At 39.2% G+C, this 16,733-nt stretch overlaps 2 protein-coding genes across 3 annotated transcripts in view; one reads left to right on the top strand and one right to left on the bottom strand.

Moving 5' to 3' along the window:
- The window catches only part of PRKCZ (protein kinase C zeta), a 67,548-nt gene extending 60,520 nt beyond the window's left edge, over positions 1 to 7,028 (bottom strand). Inside the window, exons 1-3 of one of the 2 annotated variants that reach the window (XM_027787486.2) lie at positions 6,845 to 7,028; positions 5,358 to 5,560; positions 168 to 289 (exon numbers count right to left, since the gene is read on the bottom strand). In XM_027787486.2, the coding sequence (XP_027643287.1) occupies positions 168 to 289; positions 5,358 to 5,428 (193 nt within the window). In that variant the 5' untranslated portion in view covers positions 5,429 to 5,560; positions 6,845 to 7,028. Of the gene's footprint in view, positions 1 to 167; positions 290 to 5,357; positions 5,561 to 6,318; positions 6,691 to 6,844 lie in introns of those variants that run through there. The other variant, XM_055799335.1, reaches the window with a different exon arrangement.
- The window catches only part of CFAP74 (cilia and flagella associated protein 74), a 92,347-nt gene continuing 82,632 nt past the window's right edge, over positions 7,019 to 16,733 (top strand). The window contains exons 1-3 of the mRNA XM_055799332.1: positions 7,019 to 7,133; positions 7,843 to 7,978; positions 11,107 to 11,204. The gene's annotated coding sequence lies outside the window, so the exon portion shown is untranslated. The remainder of the gene's footprint in view (positions 7,134 to 7,842; positions 7,979 to 11,106; positions 11,205 to 16,733) is intronic.

Below are 16,733 nucleotides of genomic sequence, written 5' to 3' on the forward strand. Positions count from 1 at the left end.
CTAGCTCCCTGCTGCTTTATAAGGCAGGTTTACATACCCTGGTGTTTAGGAACAAAAAGTAACTCCACAATATAAAACTTGTGTAAACAAGTTTCCTCAATGCCCCTTCTTTGTATCACAATGAACAATAAACCCAAGAATGCCCAAGTAGTATTTCAGTACAATACCTTCATCATCGATCCACTTGAGGGTAATTGGCTGCTCCTGTTGTAAATTACACATCTCATGCACTTCATCACAAAGTTCATCATAGCTCATTGATGCATCCAAGTTTGTTATCAGGATGTCCCTGCATGAGATGAAAACATAAGCTTTAACCAGAAAGTATCTGCATTAGCCTGCATATTCCAACAATTCCATCTATGGACACTAAGCTGCAAAGTCATACTTACAGAATCAGGATTCCTCGTATGAATACTCCCACTAACATAAATTAGTTGCCAGAAGTCAACAGGATTACATCTTACCATGTTTAACTTTTTTAAAAAATACTTCAGGATGGAAGAAATAACTGTGTTAATGATCTATTTTTAATGCATGTTTACTTGGGTAAGTCAAGTTCCCTTATTGTAACTATCAAGGTTTGAAGTGGTGTAAAACGATCCCAAGACTCAGTAAGAATTAAATTTTATCCGGGTACTTCTCCCATCGGGACAGAAGAAAAATACCAATTATGGTAAAATCCTTTTAAAATGTAGGTTTCTCCTCACATCCACTATATTGTTAGAGAGAAAGCTTTGATTAGGTAAATTCTCAAAAGATATCATTACAAGAAAACTCTGATAAAATCTTACTCAAATTCTGCATCTTCTGCTCTACCTTCATGGTGTTTTGAGAACATGAACCCAATACTGTGTGGTTGATGTTAGTGGAGTTCAGTACGCTCAGGCATTTGTGAGAACAACTCTTGATTATATCAAGCCCACACAGTACTGTCAAAGTAGGACAAAGATTAAAAAAAAAAAACCAAACAGATTATGCAAACCTAAATATGAGGATACAAACTGGACTTTCTCCTGTTTTCTAAATAGGCTTCAAATGACAAGGAAAGGAACTAATTAAGTACAGGAAGAAAGAGGAGATGTACTCAAGTCATCTCAGCGCTTTCAAAACCTAGGGGATAGTTAGGAAAAGTTTTATATTTAATGGCTACTGGCACATGTAATTCTTTCCCCTCTTAGTTTAACACAGTAAGTTTACCAGAAGCTTCCCAACATGACTGAGATTTTCCTATTTTCATACCATGTGTCAAGTCATTTTAGAAAACATGTTATATTACATATTTTTCCTAGTCTCATCTTTCAACCAGAAGCCAAAAGGTACTACACGGAACTAGGAATCTTAAGTCCTATGACATAGACATATGACTTCTATGACATTTTAAATTATATGCACTAATAACTTTGTATTTTGCCTTTGCCAAGAAAAATTACAAGAAAAGCTCTAAGACAATAACTTAACTAAAGTTATTAAGAACTGAACTAAGTTTCAAATTCAGATTAAAAGTACTGCTGTCTTTTCAAGTGTACCTTTAATCTACAATTTGTTAAGTTCTCGAAGAACAGCAACTTAGTAATTCTTCAGAATAACAATGGGAAAAGAAACAGGCATGCTAACTGCCAACTGGTAAATCCACGTTATTGTACGATACTGAGAGCTGGTCAGGTGAGGTTAAGAACATCTCCCTGTCAGAAAAAGTCTATTTTATGCACTTATGAAAGGAAGAGACCAAACCAGCTCTCAAAGGAGTGTCTGAGGTCTGGCACAACACCTTTCACCAAGACAAGGTCACTAACAAATGCAGCTCATTACTTAATGCCCTGCCACCACAAGCTACTCATGGAATGAAATAGCTAGATCTGTGGTAACTCTGGTCAATCACACTTTCACAAGTATCTAAATACTACTCAAAAACTGAAATTATGCAGGAAGACAATACTCCACTATGCACGCTACAAACTCCAAGCTGACAAAATGATTAGTATCAACCTTAAATTGTTAAAATTATTATAAACAGATGGCACTGCCATTCTACTAAGTTAATAAACTTGATACTGGACAAAACACAGGTGGACTATGCTAAATAGCACCTACTGCAGACGCAAACATTAATAATATTTATTCAAGTTATTCTTATATCTCAATGATGTCCATGTTCTTTTGAGATTTACTGTGTTTCATCTTAATGTCTGTACAGCCACATTAGGCAATCAGGGCACAGATAAATGAAAATCTTTCATTCTTTTAATACTGATAAACCCCACAGGACACTTTTCTTTGTCAGATACCTGAAGTGGGACACTACAAAGTAATATGAAGTTATGTGTAAGTGGTTATAGCAAGAGAATCATTCACAGTGATAGATTAAGTGAGTCACCGTTTAGAACCAAGTTAACATACATCAAACTATACTGCATCACTGCTCTAAATGAAGTGATTTCAAGTAACCAGGTGTAAAACAGATAAACTAATTAACTGACATAATGAAATAAGAATTACACAAGTTAACTGCATAAGTAGATTACAAAACAAAGTTATTTATGCTATGCGAAGAACTCTGTCACACCCAGAAGCATGAATACCTGAGATACTAGGACTCCACAGACAGACTCAACAGTCATGTGCTTTAGAACTTCCTCCTGCTTATATTTTTAACTGGGATTTCAAAATGATATATTGTACTATTATTTTAATTTTTTAGCAGCTACCTGAATGAGCTCGTCCTTACTTCTGAAGTTGTCCAGCATCAATGACTTCCTGCAGTTTGTCAAATTTGTTCAAAAGACAAGTACTTTAATACTGAGATTTAAATGAATACTTTAATGGAGACACTGAGATAATCAGTTATACAGTCTACAATGCCAAAAGTCAGCTCTTATTCACAGAATTTGATCAGTACAACAAAACCAAAATTCACTGAGCTTAGAACTCGTTTTGTAAACTGACTTTTAGACTTCACAGTTTACGGAAATTACTGAATATAGCATTACAGAAACTACAGTAGTAGTTTATTGTAAAACATCATAATAATTATACATGAATTCTAATTGTGACACAAGTATCACCTCCTCCACTTCTGCAGACAAGCTCTACAGACACACTTGTTTTATATCAACACTATCTGCCAGCAAGTTATCCCAAACCGTTTACACTAAGTTCTGTTTGTGTTTATAGTGCCTTCCCTTACAGAGCTAAGGCAGCTGGCCAACAGCAGTTTCAGAGAAGCATGCACATCCATGCACCTCAGAAGTGCATCACACAATTACTTGAAGTTCGTCTGTTCCTTTCAACTTAAGCCTATCTATGACATGATTCAGAGGTGCAGGATAAAACTATGGAGCAGAAAATAATTACTAGTAACAGCAAATATATCTTTCACTCAGAGTTCAAGAAGCACTTTACATGCATCTATTAAATAACCAAAACAAAACCATGGTGCAGATTAATGATAACAAAACCCAACTGATCTGCATTAACTATTGTGAACACATTTCAGAAATTACTGAGCAACAGTTAACAATGAACCACAGCATACAGTCCCATTTGCTTTCATAAATTGATTTCTTCTAAATTCTATTTCAACTAGCAAATTTCTGTACTTTGATGACTGGAGATTGTGTCAATATTTTGTTATATTTTGACATGACTTCTGACCACTAAAAGCTTACCTATGTTTTAACTAAGCAAATTTTCATATGAAAATTTAACCTATACATAAGCGAACTCTAAATCAACAGATTCTGCTAGACTTTCAATTGACAGGTGGCAAACCGAAGAAGTAAAAAGCCAAATGAGTAGGCATAAGGGAAAGAAGTCAGTAGCACAGCTAGAAATTGAAGCCAGCTAAAGTAAAATCAAACACATTTTCACACTAATTTATAAGAAAACTGGCATTTACCAAATTAGTACCACTGCTCTAAATTTCTAAACTCAGGACCTCAAACTACTCCATGCTGACTCAGTGGATAAGCTTAGCAAGAAAGCATTTTGTTTTCAATAAAATTTGGTGAGGTGACTTTTATACACGTTTAATGCAACATGGCATTTTTCTACACAATAGAAGATCTGCCACAGCAGTAGCAACATTAACTTATTTAGCAGTAAAACATCAGAAAAGATGACTCAGGACACCTAGCCAGTAAGGTTAGTTTAAATACTTCAAATCAAGTCTAAGGATTTAATTAAGCTAAATATTTAACTCCTCAAATGACTTAAACTTAGGTCTTGGAGGAAGACAGGAGAGACCAAAGCAACATGAGATTAAACATGTCTGAAAACCCAAATTTCACACTGAAGTAATAAAAATTCTTCCTGACTGCTGATGACTGAAGTGATAAAGGACCTTGACTTCTTCTTTATTGTCTTAAATCAGAGCTACAAAAACAAGCATTGTGAAAATAACTGAAGCAACCATGTTAACATCTCATTGCCCTTCAAAATGCATTAGTCAAATTACTGGGAGAGGAGCAGGGGAATCGGCCATCAAAAATTAAAGGGCAAACTATACAAGAGTTTACTTTTAGTATTTATTCACAGCAGGAAAACAAAGATTGTGTGTTTATTTGTTTTAAATCAATTAAAACTGAGTCTTCAACCAGCCTGCATAGGTTCATCTAAGTTTACTGATAACTTGCTATCTAAGCAAAATCCCCTCATTTCTCATATTTATTAAGTATTAATGGAAGTAATTCCAATAATACCTTCTAAAATTTCTGTAAGACAAACAAAAAAGGACAAACCCAATGGCACTCACTTATTACTTCAACACTTACTCTAATTTTCCAAGACAAAAAGTGCTGCAAGTTAAAATAGTATCTAAAAATCCCCACTAGAAAAGGACTCGTATTCAACTTCACATGTTTTGTCCCAAGGAGCACAGAGTCACAAATAGACATTTTGTAAGTGCAAACGTGTAAGCTATAGTTCCTCCTAATTCCTGAGTAACCTGTAGAGTTCATTATGTAAGATTTGTCGTACCTTTATTACAAAGTAGACACAATGAAATGCAGTAACCGCATCTGGATGCAAGAGATGGATTTATACCTGTCCGTGACCACAAACGCTTGTAACAAAAGAGAAATCAATAACCCATCAGCCCAGCGTAACTGCATGCCAGTTTTGGGCATTTCCTCTTGTTTCAAGAGAAGAACAAACTACCAACTCTTTTCCACAACGAGCATGCTGCAGGAGTCCAGGTGGTATTTTAATAGCCCAGAAGTTTACATACCTGATCTGACATTAATAACAAATCTACCAACACCGTGGTTACTCTATCACTAGGTCAGACTATGAACTCTGCCTGATACACTTCAAAATTAGACAGGGCACAATATAGAGGAGAGAATACGCTGACTTACCCACTATAGTGTGCTTTCACTCTGATGAAGTCTTTGTTCAAATCAATTTTTGAGCCCATTCTGCTAGGCATGGTCTGTATTTAGCAGTCTAAATGAGATTTTAAATATATAGAAATAAGTTCATTCAAAACAGGTTAAGTCTTATTTCTGAACACCTTCACATGTGAAATACGCATTCCTCCTCCAGATGATTTTCAATCCAGCTGCACAGAAAGAAAACCAGAATATAGCTGAATGTACACACACTCTACTAAATGCATCAGTTGTGTCAAATTTTACGAACAGAAGTAGCTTTAAGTAGAACAGCAAGAAATCAAAAGGAAAATACACAAACCCACTGACCCGCACAGAAACTAAATGAGATCAGTTAAAAACACCCTGTACAATTCAGTTTTACATAAACATCCCAAGCATTTAAGGATGCTTTTTAATAAAACATCCAACAGTTCCCTCTTGGGCAAAAATACTCCAAAGAAGTGTTTACTTATTCATCAGTGCGGCTTCTGGCTCTTTTCTTCCGCAGAGTAGCGTATTTTAAGTCAAAACAGTTTTTATATACATGGAAGCCTATTACCAATTAATGTTGGTTACAAATCTAAGGCAAGAAAAGCAGAGGAGGAACTCACAGGGGTAATTTAAGTTACTTTGATGACTGGAGATTGACAAACACCTTGTTTATTCAAACTCACCACCCCCTTCCCTTACATATATAAACACACGTATACATATACACACATACAGGCAGCTCGCTAACCCCGGCCCGGGAAGGCAGGGCCGTGGGGACCAGGGAGGGACCCCGGCGGACGGCCACCCCCTCCGCCCCTCCCGGGCCGGGCCGCCCCCTCAGCGCGGGGGCCTGCCGGACATACGGCGCGGGCGGCAGCGGCCGGAAGGCGACACTGTCGCCCGGGACGATCGCGCCAGGCTCCCCCCAGCCTCCGGGACCGGCCCTGCCTCCTACCTGCTCCGGCAGAGCTGGGTCCCACCTCAGGGAGCGGGACCCCAGGGGCCCGCTGCCCGCCCGCTCCACGAAGCCGGTGACAGCGGGGGGCGCTCTCCGCCTCGGGGGAGGGGGGGGGGGGGGCCGCGGCTCCGCGTCGCCGGGGCCCGCCTACACCTTCGCGGCCTCAAGTTGCTCAAAGTCCCGCGAGGAAGTTTCAGGACCGGACTTTGGCTCCCCGCAACCCTCCGGTACCGGCAGGGCCCCGAGACGGGCCGGCGGCAGCGCGCGGCGGAGCAGGCAGCGCGCGGCGGGAAAAGCACCCGGTCCCCCCCCTCAGCCGCCTCCCGCCTCCCCGCCCCGCGCCCGCTCCCGCGGCAACGGCACCACCGCGCCGAACATGGCGGACTAAGAAGGTTAGCGCCCACAGCCAATAGAAACACCTCCTACACTACCTGTCAACCAATAGCAAGCTACGACTCACCTGGAGCCAATCCCCAAAAGGATCCCGCCCACCTACGACCAATCATAGGCCGGGAACCGTTACCTGGCGAGTTAGGAGCGTCACGACCAATCAAAAACGAGTGGGGGGAGCGGTAGTAGAACACCTGCATCCAATAGGAGAAGCCAGCAGCAGGCGCGGGGGGCAGATGCGGGCTTGTCCGCCGCCGGTCATGCTCCGCCGTGGCGCTCCGGTGCCCTGCCGTGCCCGCGCCGCTGTGGCGCTGTGGTGGAAGGAGGCCCTAGGCCTGAGGGAAGAGGCGGCTGCGACCGCTACAGCGCTGCGGGGGCAGCGAGTTGGCGCCTCTGCCCGTTTTTTGCAGCCCTCGGGAGAGGTAGAGGCTTGTCACCGCGGGGCTGTGGCTTCCTGAGGTGGCTTCCTCCCGGCGGGAGGAGCGGGGTGGCTCGGGCGGCAGCGGCGGGCACCCCCGCGGGCGGGCGGCTGGGGGGCCGCCTCAGGGCTGGCCCAGGGCGGTGCTGAGGCGAGGGGCGGAGCGCGGGGCGCCGCCCGGGGTCCCGCGGGGTGATCTGGCGGCGGCGGGGGTTCCTCCCGTGGGGTCCCGCAGGCCCAGCCCGCTCTGGGTCTCCAGAACACCTCAGGCGAAACAAACGCGCCCCCCCCCCCCCCCCCCCCCCCCCCAATAAACCCCCTGCCAGCTCCACCCAGGGCCCGGCCACCTCACCGCGGGGAGCAGCGTTGCCCCTGGGGACGCCGGTTTCCTGCCACGGGAGCATAAATCTCTCTAACGAGTGTAAACATCAAGCTGGGCCTGGAGAGGTGCATTCCGAAGTGTTAAACCAGGAAAACCGCGGGCAAGATAATAAAGAGGAAATAAGATAACAAAAATAATATTAGATTTCTGAGCGGCCAGAGCAGAGGGGAGAGGGGACAACAACTGATTACATTGTATTAGTGTTGAATTAACCACAGTTCCACAAAGAGCAAGTCTGTGAAATGGTTTGTGCCTTTAGCTCTGTAAAGTTGGTTTGGTTGGTGGTTTGGGGTTTTTTTCCCCTGATAATACTTTGATCTTTTGATTTCAGCCTGTGGACCAGCTGTGGCTGAAGCAAAGCCCTCCCCTGGGTACAGCAGGTGGGGGCTTTGCCCCTTCCTCACGTGAAGGTGCAGGACATTGAACTCGGGGAGGCCCCCGGTGGTAATGTTGTTTGTCCTGGCCAGGTAGTTCTTTCCCTTGTCTCCTCAAACCATTTCCCAAGCCAATGCGCTATCCAAGCAAAAGGTTTGCTTTGGGACTTTTGTTGATCTACTTATATCTGCCATTGGGCAACAGTAACCCACCAAATTTGAAAAACCAAACCAAGGTGTCACAAATGTTAGATTTTTTTTTTTCATTACCTGGAGTTGAGCAGCCATAATCTGTATTTTGAAAATGGAGAAGAAAAAACCCACAACACCTTAGTCTCCTGCTATTACCTGTGTACACCACTTGCATCAAGGTCTTTTTAGATACCATTTAGCACTTTCGCATTGTCTCTGGGGGGGTTTGCATGTGCATATGTGTTGGTGAGTTTGCATCAGTGTAGCCCTGAGCCACCTTTTGGTGTCTCATTAATCTTCCAAAATACAAATAAATAACAGTTAATACTGGTTTATGTAGCAGTATGCTCATCAGTCTAGATGTTTTCTCTGATACCAAGGAAGTGCACCAAATGGTTTCATTTATCAGTTTTTAATCTGGATTATTCGTGTATCCACTGTTGATTTTATCTTAGTGGGAGCTGTCAATACAGTTTCCAAATGGGCTCTTAAATCTTCATGTGTTCCAGATTTCCTCTGCTTAAAATGGAGAACATTATGTAAGCTTGTCTACAAACATAATTCTTTCAGGGCAAGTTAGACTTTGATCTCTGTCATGTCAATTAGACGACTTCAGGTCCTTGAGTTGTTGGATTGAAAGATAAAAGGTAGTACAGTTCTTCAGAACTGTGATTTGAGATTTTCTGTGTCTTATTGTTGTTATTTTTTCCTACTGCAACTTATTGAGGACCAAAGGTCAGGTACGTTTTCAGTGCTTGAAGAAAATCACAACAATAGTATTTTTTACTTCTTGCAGAGATATTTTGTGGTTGATCACTTATTACTAACGCTGTTATTTTAGAAGTCTTACTTTGAGTTGGTTTATATTTTTTTATATTACAAGACTGTTTAAGCACTTGAATTTCTTACTAGATGCTTCCCACTTCTGGGCAGATGGCATTTTTTGGAGAGGATGTCAGCTTTGCTCTGTGCATTAGCTAACAAGGTTGTAACTGGTTTGAAAACGCAACATATTGTATGATCATTGTTTCTGGCATATTGTATTTGAAGCATAATCAACTTCTGTTGTCCTGGAGCTGCAAATCCCGAGTGTATTCCTGAGCTTTGCTTTTTTTTTTTTAAATTTTATTTTCCCCCAGATGGCACAGTATTGCACTTTTTGTCTTCTACTAAACCATCCTCGCCTGATGAAAAGTTGTAATATTGCTGTCCACTACAGCTAGGTTTGAAGAGCTGACAGGCTTCTAATTTTATTTTATTTTATCCCAGGTTTAAATAAGATATTTATTGCATCTAAAATTTTAGTTCTTTTTAAAATTATTACCTCTTGATATCATAACTCTTAGTCTGAAGAGCAGTCTATGAACTGGTTTGTTTAAAAAAGAGAAAGCTTAAAACCAGTTTTTTTCAAGTATTTCAGTTCTGTTTCGAAAATCAGTGTTACGATATCCAGCCCAACAAAATGGGAGTTTCCAATTCTTGCTTCCCTTTGTTTATATGATGAGCTTTGGCAAATCATAAATCTGTCATATGGTCTAAAAGGGTTGGTTTTTTTTTTAAGAGGTGGGATAATTGATTTCCTTACCAGTATCAGTATTTCAGTTCTATGAGAAAGGAGTTCCCTCCTGCAAGAGAAATACTCATGAAGATTTGCCTTCTATTTTATTTTCCTGAAAGTCAGTGTGGCTTATTAGCAACCAGGGTGAATAGCAGCCAGTACTCCCCAGGAGCTGCTGAGGTCCAGTGTAAGTTACCTTCAGGAGGACATACTTAATTTCCAGAGCGTTCTTAGTGAAATGTGTCAGGATCTCAGGCTCTATGTTAGCTTGTGTTATGATCCCATCACCTCATCTACAGTGGAGCTGCTCCTGTTTTATACAGGTATGGCCATTGTGATCATCCTTCTCCACACATGTAATACTACATTCAACCTTAGGGCCCCGTTGTGCCACGGATTTACGCTGGCATCAGAGAGCAAGGATTTGCTAAGGCATCTGATGTTGGTATTTCAACTGCTGCAGCTTATATAGTCTGAAGTTACCTCATTATTAATTGTCTTTTTGACTAAAAGTTATGAACATCCAGAGTGTTGGTTTCCAAACTTAATGTCTCCCTCATTTCATTTTTGTCTTTGACAGTGACCTGGAAGCCTCTATTTAAGCATGTGTATCTGTGCAGTTCCAGCAGATGGCACAATATTCCTAGGCAACTGTCTGGGAAACAGTTGTATATACAGTGCTAATAAGTGCTAGTTCTTTATTTTAATGCTACAGGCTGTTGAGGACTGTTCTTTACAAATTAAAGGGAAAAAAATGATTTGGGGTCAATGATAGCATCAATCTAACGTACTGCTTCAGGTGTCAGGTATTTGTATTAATGTCTGTTAATATCACTCCAGTGCAAGGTTTTTGTAGCTGTATTTTCCTTTTTAAAATTCTAGAAAACATTTGTTACTTAATGGGTCTGGAAACTCTTAGACTATGAAGTACAACTGCTTTAGCGCCTGTAACAAGAATGTAGTAATCTTCCTTACCTCCTTTTTCAGTTGGTGTCTTGAAAGAAACAGGCTGTGGTTGCATAGGAAAACTGGGCTGTAGGGGTATACATTCCTTGCTGTCATGAGCCATTATTCACAGAATAATTTGTCCTGCATGCTTAAAAACATGAAGCACTTAAATACCTCGCTGAATCCACAGAATGAAACCAAATAATTTATTCCAGGCTTCATGTGAAGAAAGTAGTGTCTTTTGACCTTTTCAGTGAAAGGAATCATATGCCAAAATCTCTCAGAGCATTTTCTCTACATGCACCGCTCAAAAGAAACAACTAATTGTCAAATACAATTTTATACACTACAGTTAGGAAGAGATGAGAATATTTCTGGATTTAAAAGTTATCTAGCTTGGTGAATAGTGTAAAAATAATTTGGTATCACAGGTTTAGTACCTGTAACTAGTGTTTTGGCACAAATATCTACAAAACCAGGAGAAAAACCTAACAATATACAATTTTTTCCTGTTTGGTTTTAGGTCACAGGAACCATTTTCTCTTCAAGCTGGACTTCAGCATAACCAAGAGACAGAAACAAATTTTACCTTGTCATCTTTACTCATCCTGCTTAAAATCTGTAAGTAATGCATGGTTTTGGAAGGTACCTACTGCATCTGAAACTGATTGTGTGTATTGAATTTTATTATATTTTAACCCTTGTGCCTATTGTTTCCTCTGTGCATTTGCCTCTTTCTGATCTACTGATAGATGCATTTGTCTGATGGAAAAGCATTGTAACTTTTCCAAATAGCTCCAACCTCTCTTTACAAATAATCTCAGCAGTTCTTTTTTTACATTTTGATGTACAGATCTGTTCAAGTGCTTGTGCTTTATATTAACTTATTGTTATTCTGCCAGCAACAGCTGCTGTGCAAAGAAAGAAAGAAAAAAAGGAGTAACCTAATGCTTACCCATTCATACTATGTGCTTCCACTTGTACAAGTTGGTATTGTAAAGATGAGTATAGATCCAGAAAAAGTAAGTCTGTGAATCCAGGCTACAAATGATGGAGAGAGATTTAAAGATGGTGCTATGCTTTTAAAACAAAGATCAGAGGATGCATATTGGTTATGGTTCATTTTGTTTCACAGGTGAGGAATTCAGCAGAGATGAAGACTCTGTCCTTGTAGTTTGGGAGCTATAGTTGCTATATTGATGTTTACATCTCCCCTTTCCACTGGTGTAAGAAACAGGGAGGAAAAGCTCTGTGTTTTAATTTTGGTAGTTCAATGAACACATCAAGTTGTTTGCGTTGCAAACACATTTGGTTGCGTAGAAGAAAGCTTAGCTAATTTATTGCTGTTAAAAAAATATTTTTGATTAGTAGAATGCAGTACACCATGTTATGTATTTCAGCATATGATGTTCATGCAGTTGGGTTAGTAAAACGATATGGTGGCTTATTCTTCTGAACGATACCTTTGGTTAAAATAAGTTAAGTCACAAGTGGGGCAACTATTGAAATATGTACGAAGCACTTAGGCAACGCCAGCATTGGGATATTTACCATATTGAAATGTTCATTTAATGGAGAAGGGGTTATAAAATCAGATGAAGAATGGTCTGAAACAAGACATCACATAAACTGTAAATAGAGAATCGTCACAGAAAAGATTTATTGACTAGCAACGTTTATTTTTTCTATAGCTCAGATCACAAATTTGTTTTTGACTGATACTCTGAATGCCAAGGTTTGAAAAAGCAAAAGATCTTGACTGAAAGGGATACTCACACACATGAAGGAACCATTACGGGAATAAGATTTTTTCAAGGAAATTTATTTATACACATAAAAATCTGCTAGAATGTCTTAAGTTTAAAGTTAGTTTTGCCAATGTATCATTAGACAATCAGTGTTTGACTAAAACAGGCATGCTCATAGATTGCTCATTGTTTCGAGATTTTCATGTTGAAGTGCTTTGTCTTCATCTTTATGACCTAATTATACATCAGTTTAGAAAGTCTGCCTGATAACCGTTATCACCATGTATCCCAGATCCTAAAGGGAAAAAGCTCTGTTATTTAACCCAGTGAGGACTGCTGAGTTTAGTGTTTAAGGTGCTATTGCTTAACACCCTTTCCAGCAGTATGAGAATTGCAGATCACCAAGAGAAACACTCCAGGTCTGCTGTTAAGATGTGAGTGGGAGGCAAAGGTGCTACTGGACTGAAAGCATAACATGTGTTATCAGTCATAGCTAGGAGGGTCTTAGCTCACTGTCACTACCAGTTGATCCATCTCATCTCCAGAGCACTATCTCTGGCTTACAAAAGGCTTTTCTTTGAAAGAAATACACCTCTTTAGAAACAAAGATCGGAGGATACATATTGGTTATGGTTCATTTTGTTTCACAGGTGAGGAATTCAGCAGAGATGAAGACTCTGTCCTTGTAGTTTGGGAGCTATAGTTGCTATATTGATGTTTACATCTCCCCTTTCCACTGGTGTAAGAAACAGGGAGGAAAAGCTCTGTGTTTTAATTTTGGTAGTTCAATGAACACATCAAGTTGTGTAATTAATTAGCAAGTAGCTCAGCTAGGACCTTCATTGCTTAAATGACTAAAACTATTGGGATTGTTCCTACTACTGAAGGTTGCTGAAGAATCATTGCACTCACTATATGAACTCCTCACAGAATAGATTATGTACAGAGATATTTTGCAAATTTAGACAGAAAGTTACAGAGTTGTAAATTCTTAAACTTATGACTGGGTGGCAGGACTTGCGGATTTTTCTACCCTTTCTGTGCTGAAATTACTTTTTATTTTTTTTAACTGCTCTATCCACAAAGTACTTGTATGTTTTCGACAAAGTTGACCAAAAAAAAAAATCCTTCTCATTTTCTCCCTCCTAAATGCTTCAATTAAAACATCATTAGGACAACTAGTTTTTAAAGACAATTGTTGCAAAACCAGGGGCAGTCAATTCTAGTTTTGCCTCAGTAGAAGACGATGGGTATCCTGTTACTACTTGAATTAGTGACTTCAGATTTTCAGCTACATTAGGACCTTTCCAAGGTCCTTTAAAAACTTTTCAAGGTTTTAAAGATTTAATAGGGATTAGAATGATGATTTCAGACTATGAACAAAAAAACAGATAAATTGAGAGAGACGGATACTATCTTCCAATATATGTGAAATGTGAGTAACCAGTTCTGTGTCGTTCTAGAACGAAAATGTGTTCCCACAGAATGTCATCTTAAGCAGAACAAACCAGCAATGTGCAGACATGCAGGCTGCTTTTCAGACTTTTTACTCTTTTTGCCAAGCAAGAGACAAACTATTGTTTCTATTTCAATCAATGGCAGTGAAGTTATTAAGTCCAATGGGAATGAATCTGGGCCAAATGCCATTAAGCTTGGATAAAAATTATAAGGCAGAGCATTAACGTATTTTAAGATAAACTGGACTAAAGCATATATCCTACATAACATCAGAAATCACCATGGTAATTCTTTGCAGATTTTCTTGCTGGTTTGAATATTAGTGTTTTTCTAGCCCATGTTAAAATAGACAAAATGAATAATGTTTCAAGACTATTTTAAGTCAACACCTCCCTTACTTGTCTTCCTTATATAAGACAGAAGCACCCAGAAGCTAACTCACTTTTATTGACAACATGTTAGCCAGAAGGATAAAGAATTCTATGGGTAGCCCAAGATATGTATGTTTAAAAGCAAATAAAACCAAACCTGTATGCTGCTGTATTCATTTTTTCAGTATATTTAAACAATCTGTCTCTGTAGAAACACAAATTTTCCCCACTTCCCTTTTGTTATATGTTCACCAGCACATAGTACGCTATAAATCACAGAGGCTTCTTTCTTCTTGCTGCATAACATGGTCCTAATCCTTTAGAAAGCAACAATCCCTCTTATAAAAGATAGCAGTGAAAGAAACTATGCAAGAAAGAAAATGACTGCTTCTACCATGGAAGACATGCAATTGTCATTTCAGAGGGTGGAAGAAAATGATGAAAATTTTAAACAAAAAAGACTTAACCCTGAGGATCAAGTTTTCACCTTGGATCCTCAAGAATCCTCTTTCTATTGCTTTCTCTGAATCAGGCTTAATGGTGCTGCCCTAACTTCTCATTATTGGTCCAGCCAGCATTCAGTTTGATGGAAAGACAGGCATTCTTAGTTCAAAATATTCCAAATCCAAGAAGTGCCTGCTGGGTTCTTCAATAAGCCTGCACAGAACCACCATTTTAGGCAATCTGAAAATAATCATAGCTGACATATTAAATGTTTCTTCTTTATAAAGTACAGGTTCAATTTTAAAATACTATATGCACTATGATTTATAAATAACAAATAGAATCCTCCTGTCTTTTATATCTATGCATGTACGAGCTTGTATGTGTGAAAGTTGCACACACAGCCTGGAAAGATAAGGGTAGGATAATTCTAAATATAGATACAACAACACAGTAAGTTTAAGATGTATAGAAATAGATCTTTTGTGTTTCTCTAAATCTGAAAGAAATGTAGCAATAAAGGAAGAACAGTCCTGGATGGAGTCCTATACCAGATGTTTTACAGATTACTCTGTATTTCATCAATTTGTATTTAATCTTAAGACTGTAGTAATACTGGAATAGCTCAATGGCCTATATATTATTTTGCTACTTCCATTTATACCTGTTCCACATACCTACCTTTTAAAGCTGGCCAATTATTTATTACTGTGTAAAGAAAAATGTCCTCCCTAGCCCATGCGGTAACCCAATGCATGAAAATTGAGAGTTTTGTGATATTTGTGCTGGCAAAGGTAACTCCCAGTGCTCTTGTTCAGATTACTTTGTAAGCAGCTGATGCAAACGTGTATTTGTTAGTAACTTGTTACCCAGTGACTATGTTAAAGGTGTTTGGGCCAAAATCACAGGGTTGAGTTTCTTGCCTTTTATGTAATACTCATTGGAAGGTACAGAGGTTTGTAAACTGCGACTTTTAGTCTCACTGTTTTTCATACCTGTGTGATGAGATTGTATTGGTTTTGCCTAATATGTTCTTATGCCAAAGAGAAAGAAAATTTCCTTTTTCCAAAGGATGAAATACTTTTCAAGTGAAACAAAGGGAAAGACAACTGAGTATCAGGTGAAATAGAAGTATTGCAGGAGTTAAAGCAAGGAATAAGTTTCCAAAGGTTGGATTCCTTTCACGGGAATTTATACATAAATTTCCAAAGCTACTCCGGATTCAACTCCCTCTGACCAACTTGCTAGACTGTCTCTTCCTTAATTACACAGAAAGCTTATACAAATTATTTTTGCTACTTCTTTTCCAGTTGAGTTTTTAAACTTGTTGGGGTAAGTATCTCTCAGATATATCTTTAAAATCCCAGTAAGCTAGGAGCTGTAATACTAGTTGGGACATTTTGTAATAAATAATTGTATTGTGTATTATTAATTGCATGGTAGGAGCCTGATCCCACTGGCTTTTTAAATGCCAGGCTTTCTGCTGAAGTTGTTAATGGATCCTGTGAACACAAACATTTGAGCTTGTGACTCTCAGGTTTCCCTTACCTTTACTTCTTCCTACATCAAGTAGTTAAAAAAAAAACAAACCACAACCAAACAGGAAACAAAAAAACTACCCCCTCCCATCTATTTGCAATAAAGTAAACTAAGCCAACAAATTAAGGAATATAACTCTAGAGCAAAAGAGGTACAGAAGGCAATATTTTGTTTATGAACGTTCCCAAGGAGCACAAACTGTATGAGAAATCTTACCTTAACCAGAAGATAATTGTTCTCTGTTGCTTAATGTTTTATGGTTACTATAGGAATATAAAAACTGTTTAAAAGCAATCACGAAATAAAGAATGTACAGTCTATTTCATAAATATTTTTTTTTTTACATCCCTTATCCCTTAATACATCTGTAGGACACTATCAGAAATCCTCTTCTTCTCAGGTGAAACCTGCACTAGTTTGCAGGGCTAATTATTGTTGAACAACTTAGGTAACAAGTATTTTTCAGGCTTTGAAACTATTTCAAATATTCTTTGTTTTCCTGAGCACCCATCTCCTTACTGTCTTAAACTATTTCAATTAAGCATTTAAACAGTTCTGAAAAGTTAAAATATTTTTGGTAAATCCCCTCA

This window comes from Falco peregrinus, chromosome 3 (genome assembly GCF_023634155.1).
Source record: "Falco peregrinus isolate bFalPer1 chromosome 3, bFalPer1.pri, whole genome shotgun sequence".
NCBI classification, from domain to species: Eukaryota; Metazoa; Chordata; class Aves; order Falconiformes; family Falconidae; genus Falco; species Falco peregrinus.